We start from the raw sequence: 9,203 nt of genomic DNA on the forward strand, positions 1-9,203 counted from the left end.
ATTACTTTATGTAGCTCTCAGCGTAAGTTCAGTCATGAAGACTCTATTCCACATCATTCACCTCTTATCTCTATCCCCTTCCCTCTTCACCATCCTAGCACTCTCCTTCACTGCACTGCACTCTGTCTAGTGACCTCCCACATAGTCAGGTGTTTAATAGATGGCACCTCCCTCACCAATCAGCTGTCGATCTGTCCCTCTCCTGCCCAATCATAACGTAGCAAGAGATTTAAAAGTCTCTGTCTCTTCTCCAGCTGTCTCCCGATCGAATCCGGCAACGATTCTGCGCTGCTCTATGCCGCAATCAACTGGCATTATTCCTCCTCCGGAACTCTCTCAATCCAACTTCAGATCCAATCCCATCTCCCCTGCCCCGCGCCGCAGTGGCTACCCGCGGCCTGTAAAAGGAGCAAGAAGTCAGCCTCCTCTGCTCCCAGGGCTACACGAGGGAACGCTTCTCGCTCTCCCGCTGCCGCTGCTCCGCTTTTCCCCCCGACACGCTCAATCAAACACTTCGGTGCCGGTCGTTGTTTCTTCGGTCAGTCGACCTCCACCTGAGTCCATGTCTCCTGCTCCTGTAGTCTCTGCCGATCCAGCCGCTTGCTCTCAGCCGCTGATCTCCCGTTCTCCTCCGCCATCTTCCGCCGCTACACTCTGGCATCTGCTCGGCCTGTCCCTCCTACAGGTAGGCCCTTCATTCGCAATCCACTAAAATATGAGGGCTTACTTCTGCAGGCAGAGACAATATTTTAGTAAACCTCATCCTGTAATCTCCTCAGCGTCATAAATTTGTGGCCAAGAATGGTCTATCTAGCTCTAACCGGAGACCTCCATCCCAATAGCCGGAAAACATATTCAATCAATATCACTAGCACTTCCAGTAAGCAGCGCTTATTCTCACTATTCGGCTACTAGCCTGGCCTGGTCTGTGGACTCCGAATTTGGCCTTGATCGCCGGGGTCCCAAATGATCTCAGCAAAAATGTGGCGCTCGCGGGCTCACTGCTCCGTGTCCCTCTGTGCTTCAGCCTACTTTTCTCAATCTGCACGGATATACAAGGCCGTCAGGCGTGCAATAAAAAAAAAAAAAAAAAAAAAATCGTAGCGCCTACAAGGCAAGCCATACGCAATACTCCTGCAGAATGGAATGGCATTATTCGATCTGTCCGCTCCTCACTCCGGCCTATTTCGGCAATTAGTCTTATTACGCCCGAACCTCTGTCCCCTCTTTATGCCAGTGGACAGCGCTTTAAACTTATTTATTCATGGACCAGGGAGCCGACTTCTCTGCATTTAGATTCCTCCATTCACCTGTTGCTATGGTATCTTTCGGCATTAAGTGGGATTTAAAATATATTTCTCTGTTCGTCTTTGCATTAGTACCTGCATCTTCAATCTCGCGTCAAACTCCTTATGCCAGATTCTGCTGAAGAAGCTAGTGTTCCCTCTATGCTCACATGCTGGATGATTTCCCCCTCAGACATCCCTGCTTAGTCATCTTCGATCGTGCTGCATGGAGCTTACTGCCTGATGCGCGTATTGATAACGTGAGTCGATCCCTGTACAACGCTATCACGACGATGACGTAGTCGAATTGTCTGCATATTAAGTAGCCATGTGCTTGTGTTTACATGCATTAGACGGTGAGTTCGCTATTCTGTCGTTATAGCTATTGTGCTACGTTTAAATTCATATGGTTCGATAGGACAAACGGTTAGATATTACTAATAATTAAAATAGTTAAATACTGGTTTAAAAAAAAAAAAAAAAAAAAAAAAAAAAAAAAAAAAAAAAAAAAAAAAAAAAAAAAAAAAAAAAAAAAAAACTCCCACCCGGAGTTCCTCAGCATACGCTCATCCCTTCCGACATGAAACCATCTCTCCCCGTTAGAAATGCTGATATAATTTAATAAATAAAAATAAATGAATAAATAAATTTAGAGCGCTTCAAAATCTGCATTCAGATATCTCCAAGCAGCAACTATACCATTCATAAGGCCAACCTTTCACAGCTCCCTTTGGACGGTCCTCCACAGTTCCTAACTTCTGTGTCCATGTTGCCTCGAACCAAGGCTGCAGCATGATCGGTGGACCCGGTCTCTCCTGCTATGAGCTCGCAACATGGTGTTCTTTTAATGATGACGTAGTGCATTCATCCAATTTTCTCAGGTTGTTTACAGATGGTGCACATCCGTGGGTTTTGGGGGGTTCTTTCCTCCAAGGGCAGTGGTCTGCTAGATGCCGGCCTTTAAATTCTCATTGCTTCATTCGAAACACATTTGGTTTAGATAAGGGTGCTCATACTACCTTTCATCAGAACCGTGGCAGCTCACATTCAATTCAATCTCAGGTTATTTATCAAACCATACTATTTAAAGGCATTCGAAGGCTTCTCCCTCTCCTCTAGACTTCCCGTGGCCTATAACCCTTTCAATTCTCCACTAATTGGTTTCAACCCAGATCGGGCGTATTTCTCCTTCCGTTGATCCTCTCCCGGAATCCCTCTTCGCGTAGCTTTTGGTTTTCTTAGAGGAGGCCTCCCATTCCTTCAATCCCTCTAGAAGTCACCTTCGCAGAACTAGTATTCCATCGAACTACTACAAGCTGTTGCAACACCCTAAATGCAGTGGCGCATGTTCAGTAGTCATAGCCTGCACAATTCGTCCTTATGTCCTTTTAAATACATGAGTGGTTCTCTACAGCAGTGGTCCCCAACCACCGGGCCGGGGACCGGTACCGGTCCGTGGGTCATTTGTACCGGGCCGCACAGAAAGACTGAGCAAAACATATATTTTTCATTATCTGAGTCTGAAAGCTGTTTCATTTATAAATCGATCAGATTCATCCGCCTGTGCCTTTAAGCACCTGCCCAGACGCTTGTCTCGGTCACGGGATACGGCCCCAAAATTAAGCCCACAAGCAAAAACGAATAAAAAACAAACGTCTTTGGAGAGCTTCTCCGGAAAGGGGAAAAGGCCTAACGAGGAGACAGAAGAAGAGGAGCCTACCCCTTCAAAGAAAAAGAAACCCGCATTTAAAAGACTATATCAGGAGTCCTATTTAAAATACGGATTTATTGCAACAGGTGATTCTCACACACCAAGTCCGCTCTGAGTGATATGTGGCGACAGACTCGCAAATGAGGCAACGAAGCCTTCAAAACTGCGAGACCGAGCACCCTGCATTAAAAGACGAGCCATGGAAGAAAACATGAACAAGAACGACTGAAGCAATTAATGACGGCCAAAACAAAATTACGGAGTGGACTGGACATAAGAAACACACTTCGGGTGTCATGTCTCCCATTATCCCCAGATAGGACCCCCTCATTGCTGAGAAAGCTCAAAGGCTCCCACTAATTAAGCATAAGAGTAAGTTGTCTCTTTATGCACTTTTTTTTCTGTGCCGGTCCGTGAAAGTATTGTTTTACATGATACCGGTCCGTGGTGCAAAAAAGGTTGGGGACCGCTGCTCTACAGGTTCGTCCCATTCAGATCCTCAAGTCCCTCTGTGACCACAGGAATCTCTCCCTCTGTCTAGGAACTGGTCTTTGCTCATACAACCTCTCGTCAGATCCCCATTGTCCCTTAATCATTATTCGGGTCATCCCTTTAGAATAGGTGCAACTACTTCAGCAGCAACTCAGCGGCTCTGGTTCATGCAAGGCCCTTTAGCTATACTATCACAGCAGTGGGTTCTTTTCATGCAGGCCACATAACCAATGAATTCCTGCTAATCGGCACGCTCGGTCATCTTCTCTCTTCACATTCGTCTTCAGGCCCACCTGGCCTAGCTGGTAGGATTGTTAATAATATTTCATCATTGTGAGTTTTTCATCATATTACTGGTGGTGGTGTAATGCTCGAATCATGCATGTTATCTCCATGCCCTCCTTTTCTCTATCCTCTCAGCTTTCCCTCAAGCTTTATAATTAATGTACTGTCAGCCGACGGGCTTCGTTTTATTCAAGGCAATGCATCTCAGCCAGTGGGCTTCATTCTGTCAGCTCAAGGTATCCCCTTCATCTCTGCAATCACTTGGTCGATGGTCTTCACTTCCTGTATTGGCCAAAACACCGGACACATGCTCGCATCTCAGAAATCTCTCCGTCCCTGGTGAGTTTCACCTATTATTGCTGTATCGTCAATTCATGTCTGCTAACTTAACTCTCACGGCATTCTCTAGGCCTCATATCAATGCACCAATGCTGGTGGGCTTCATCACGCAAGGCCTTAAACCATCGCATCCATAGCCAGTGGGTTTCGCTCATGCAAGGCCGTAATTCAATGCATCCATAGCCAGTGGGCTTCGTTCACGCTACCCTAAAAATCAGTGCATCCATAGCCAGTGGGCTTCGTTCATGCTACCCCAAAAAATGTATGCATCTATAGTCAGCGGGCCTAGATTCACGTAACCATATCCCCTTATTCACAGCTAGTAGGCTTCGATTCATGCAGACCATACCCCCATGTATTTATAGCCAGTGGGCGTCGATCCATGCAGACCATACCTCCATCCATTCATAGCCAGCAGGCTTCGATTCATGCAACCATATCCCCTTTATTAACAGCCAGCGGGCTTCGATTCATGCAACCATATACCCTTCATTCACAGCCAGTGGGCTTCGATTCATGCAACCATATCCCCTTTATTAACAGCCAGCGGGCTTCGATTCATGCAACCATATCCCCTTTACTAACAGCCAGCGGGCTTTGATTCATGCAACCATATCCCCTTTATTCTCAGCCAGCGGGCTTCGATTCATGCAGACCATACCCCCATGTATTCGTAGTCAGCGGGCCTAGATTCATGCAACCATATCCCCTTTATTCACAGCCAGTGGGCTTCGATTCATGCAACCATATCCCCTTTATTAACAGCCAGCGGGCTTCGATTCATGCAACCATATCCCCTTTATTAAGAGCCAGCGGGCTTCGATTCATGCAACCATATCCCCTTTTTTCTCAGCCAGTGGGCTTCGATTCATGCAACCATATCCCCTTTATTATCAGCCAGTGGGCTTCGATTCATGCAACCATATCCCCTTTATTCACAGCCAGTGGGCTTCGATTCATGCAGACCATACTCCCATGTATTCGTAGTCAGCGGGCCTAGATTCATGCAACCATATCCTTCTTATTCACAGCCAGTGGGCTTCGATTCATACAACCATATCCCCTTTATTATCAGCCAGTGGGCTTCGATTCATGCAACCATATCCCCTTTATTATCAGCCAGTGGGCTTCAATTCACGCAACCCTATCCCCCATTATTCACAGCCAGTGGGCTTCGATTCACGCAACCATATCCCCTTTATTAACAGCCAGTGGGCTTCGATTCATGCCGACCTATCCCCACGTAGTCACAGTCAGCTGCCTTCTTTCATGCAAAGTCTTCTTCCACGCCTTCCCTGCTTCCAGCTCAAGTATATGCTTGCTAAACTGTCTCTATAAATTTTCCCTACTTGAGCGGCACTCGCTAAACTCTCTCCACTCTCCCCTTGGCTTGAGCGCATGCTCGCCAAATCCTCTCTACTTTCCATAGCTCGAGCGCATGCTCGCTAAACCTCTATTCCTCCCCTAGCTTGAGCACTTGCTTGCTAAACACTCTCCCTACATTCCGCAGCTTTAGCGCACGCTCGCTAAAATCCCTATACCTTCTTCGGCTTGAGCGCATGCTCGCTAAACTCTCTCTATACTTAGCTATCCTTAGCTCAAGCATTCGCTCCCTAAGCTCTCTATTCTCCTCTCTGTGCTTCGAATCCAACTGCATCTGATTGTCGTAATTTCATTTTGCATGCTGCCTCTAACAATTGTCTTTTCATGCTACATGGTATCTGTTAGTGCCCAAATCATGTAAGTATCAAACTCAATTTTCATCTCCTTCTCTTTTGGGGGGGTCTTCGGATCAGCGGCCTCTCCGCTCGAGCTTTCCCCCCTTTCGGACGTGGTCCTCACGACGGGGTCTAGGACGCCAATGCACATTCACAATTATTGTATTAATAAATTCTTTCTCATTCAGTTCGCTGAGTCTCTCATGATTGAAATGTAGCTCTCAGCGTAAGTTCAGTCATGAAGACTCTATTCCACATCATTCACCTCTTATCTCTATCCCCTTCCCTCTTCACCATCCTAGCACTCTCCTTCACTGCACTGCACTCTGTCTAGTGACCTCCCACATAGTCAGGTGTTTAATAGATGGCACCTCCCTCACCAATCAGCTGTCGATCTGTCCCTCTCCTGCCCAATCATAACGTAGCAAGAGATTTAAAAGTCTCTGTCTCTTCTCCAGCTGTCTCCCGATCGAATCCGGCAACCCTCCTCCACCCCAAGCACCTCCCCATCCTCGCAGTTCAAGGTCTCCCCTCTCCTGCTCTCCTGCTTCTACACCACCACCAGGTCTAGACCCGGGGGGTCTTCGGATCAGCGGCCTCTCCGCTCGAGCTTTCCCCCCTTTCGGACGTGGTCCTCACGACGGGGTCTAGGACGCCAATGCACATTCACAATTATTGTATTAATAAATTCTTTCTCATTCAGTTCGCTGAGTCTCTCATGATTGAAATCCAATGATGATGTGTAGGAGAGCGTCTGGGGCTCCGCGCCACCTACAAATCTGACCTGTACAGCAGTGACACGGCGCTGTACTGCCCTGATGACCGTCACCGTGAGAGGGTGCCCAGCATGGATCTTCATGGTCAGAGGAAGCTGCTGTACGGGCCACAGAACTCCACTGACAGCAACCCGGAGGAGGGCTCGGTGGGGTTGAGGGCTGGTTTCTCGCAGGAGCACTTTGCCAAGTTTCAAGCCACACTGGGTGGAGGCTCCTACTCCAGCTTTAGTGGAGGGGGCTCCGAGGACAAAGGCAACGGCCCACCTAGCAGTGCAGCCTCGTCCCCATGTCATCACTCCCTCAACATGGACTGGAGAGATTCAGGGGGCTATGAGAGAACGAGTGACTCATCCTGGGAGAGGGACAGTCCAGGGGTCTTTGCCAACACTCATCCCTTCCAACAGACGGAGATGAGCTACCACCAGAATGGCAGCTCACCGGTCTACAGCCGCACCATGTCCTCCTGCTTCAGTGAGCCCTATGAGCCGCTCCCTCCATCTTCTTCTCCCAGTGTGGCCTATGGAGGCACGTTAGCCCCTGAAGAGGAGGAGCTGATTGGCAGATGGAGACAGCTCAGTGTGGAGGACTTGAGTGCCCACACCTACCGCAGCCCAGGTCGGGCCTCACCTTACAGTTTCTCAGAGCAGCACTTCTCGGTCCGTCCTGCCAAGATCCGGCTCGGGCCGCTCTACAGCAGTTTCCAGGAAGGAGCTGACTACTACCACCAGGGAGCAGGTGTCATGGACCCGGTGTGGGTGGCTGCCAGTCCTAGCCCCGAGTGCAGCCCAGGGCTCAGGCAGGCGCACAGCCAAGCCCACCTGTACCGGGCCGAGGACAGCCAGGGGTCAGAGCATAGCCTCTACCACTCAGGGAGCTCCAAAGACAGGGAAGGCAGTGTCGCAGCTGGAGGCCAGAGCACGGAGTATGTAGACCCGAGCCCCAACAGCTCCACAGAGTCTCTCAACCAGAGGTCCCTGGAGATGGCCGCGGAGCTGCAGCACTATCAGGTGGAGATGCACAGCCTGCCCGCACAGGCAAGCCAGTCACCACCACCAGCCCCACCCCCCCCCCCCCCCTACAACCAAAAATTTGGCTCTCTAGGACTTTCCAGGAAGGACAGTCTGACGAAAGCCCAGCTGTACGGAACACTTCTGAACTGAAGGACCGTCCGATCAGGTGAAACGTTTGATAGGGTTGTAGAGGCCCTGGTGTGTGTCCAGCTACACCTTCTGTTAGTGCAGCCATTTTAAAGAGAAAATGGTCTGAATAGCAGCCAAGAGCCAACAGGTTAAGTATCATGAACATGTAAGTATGGCTGATCATTTAAAGGCATCGATTGTATGGCAGTGGATGGCAACTGTTTACAAATACAAATGTCCAGAGGAAATAAGTCATAGTAAGTGTTGGTTGTGGGGTCATGCAGAGCTCAAGGAGCCCTTGAAATTTGTAAGAATGTGTATGCATTAAAATTACAGATGTACAAATATATACTAACTTAAAATTGAGTGATATATTTTGTGTGTAGCTGTTCAAACAAATCATACAAGTAAAAATCTTCTCAATAATCCTGTATATAAATTCAAATCTGCCAATGCTGTATTGGAGAACTCAAGAGAGGTATTTGAATTTAATTTGACACTTCAAACTGCACATACATTTTGTTATTTTAATTGGCTTTCGGAGATTATACATGAGTATATAAAGTGGAGGGGAAAAAACAATCAAATCCCTTAAATGATGAGTGAGAAACATTTTGTTTTTCTTCTATTAGCTGAATTTGACAGTATTGATGGGTGTGTTTTTATTGTTATTGATGGAACGTTTTGAGGTGTAAACCGTCAGTATTACTTTATTTTATTCTCTCTTTCCCTCTGAGAGGTTTTCCTGCCCCCGCCTCACCTCACCCCACCCTCCCTGTTCTACCTCAGACTTGGACACCCCCCCCTCCCAACCAAGCTGCTGTAACCCTGTTTCTTTGACTGCGATGCATGTTTATATATTTTGTTTGTTTTGTTCACATAATAAAGCACAAATTATAACTTTAAGCACCTAGCCTTTGTTTTAATTTTTCCATGTTTTCATGGTGTGACCGCATCCTGACCAAACAGAATGTCGGTTTGGGAGTGAGACCACCCCTGGTTGTGTCGTTTACAGTTGTTGCTACTGTCTGCTGATCCACAGCATTGAGATGACTGTCTGAGCTGAGAGGCAGACCTTTCATCATTGAGATTGCTGCGGTGTGTACCTGCTGAGTCACTATGAAGCACTGTGCTCTGAATTTAAAAATAGGTTAGTAGAGAAGGGTTTTCGCAACGATCAGCACACAGGGAGAATGTTTGCTTGTGTCATCACTAAGGAAATACTACAGTAGTTGTATTTGTGACATTACAGACACGCATTATCAGTCTTATGCAATAAAAAAACACTGCAAATGCCATTTTTTTTGAAAAATGACTGAGAGACCTGGTATTCTCTTTTTTTATGTCAAAATTAGTGCCGTACCGTACTTCAGCCTTTAAAATATGTTTTTCAGTTAACAGAAATGTTGTTTTTTTTCTATTGTTTGGGAAAAAACTTTATTGTACTGTTTTCTTAT

The 9,203-nt window shown here is 47.4% G+C and overlaps 1 protein-coding gene across 1 annotated transcript; it reads left to right on the forward strand.

Moving 5' to 3' along the window:
- Positions 1-5,338: 5,338 nt before the first annotated feature.
- LOC114429033 (brain-enriched guanylate kinase-associated protein-like) lies at positions 5,339-7,897 on the forward strand. Its single transcript, XM_028397880.1, has 2 exons — positions 5,339-5,423; positions 6,578-7,897. Exons 1-2 carry the CDS (start codon positions 5,339-5,341, stop codon positions 7,765-7,767), a joined length of 1,275 nt encoding a protein of 424 aa, XP_028253681.1. The 3' UTR covers positions 7,768-7,897.
- Positions 7,898-9,203: the final 1,306 nt, after the last annotated feature.

The sequence above is a fragment of the Parambassis ranga genome, chromosome 24 (genome assembly GCF_900634625.1).
Source record: "Parambassis ranga chromosome 24, fParRan2.1, whole genome shotgun sequence".
In the NCBI taxonomy this organism is placed as follows: domain Eukaryota; kingdom Metazoa; phylum Chordata; class Actinopteri; family Ambassidae; genus Parambassis; species Parambassis ranga.

What these genes read in the sequence shown, in the direction of transcription:
- LOC114429033 (XM_028397880.1), top strand. Translation starts at nt 5,339, where the DNA reads ATGCCGACCTATCCCCACGTAGTCACAGTCAGCTGCCTTCTTTCATGC. An exon ending in CTTCCCTGCTTCCAGCTCAA is followed by an intron (nt 5,424 to 6,577) that starts GTATATGCTTGC and finishes GATGATGTGTAG; the next exon opens with GAGAGCGTCTGGGGCTCCGC.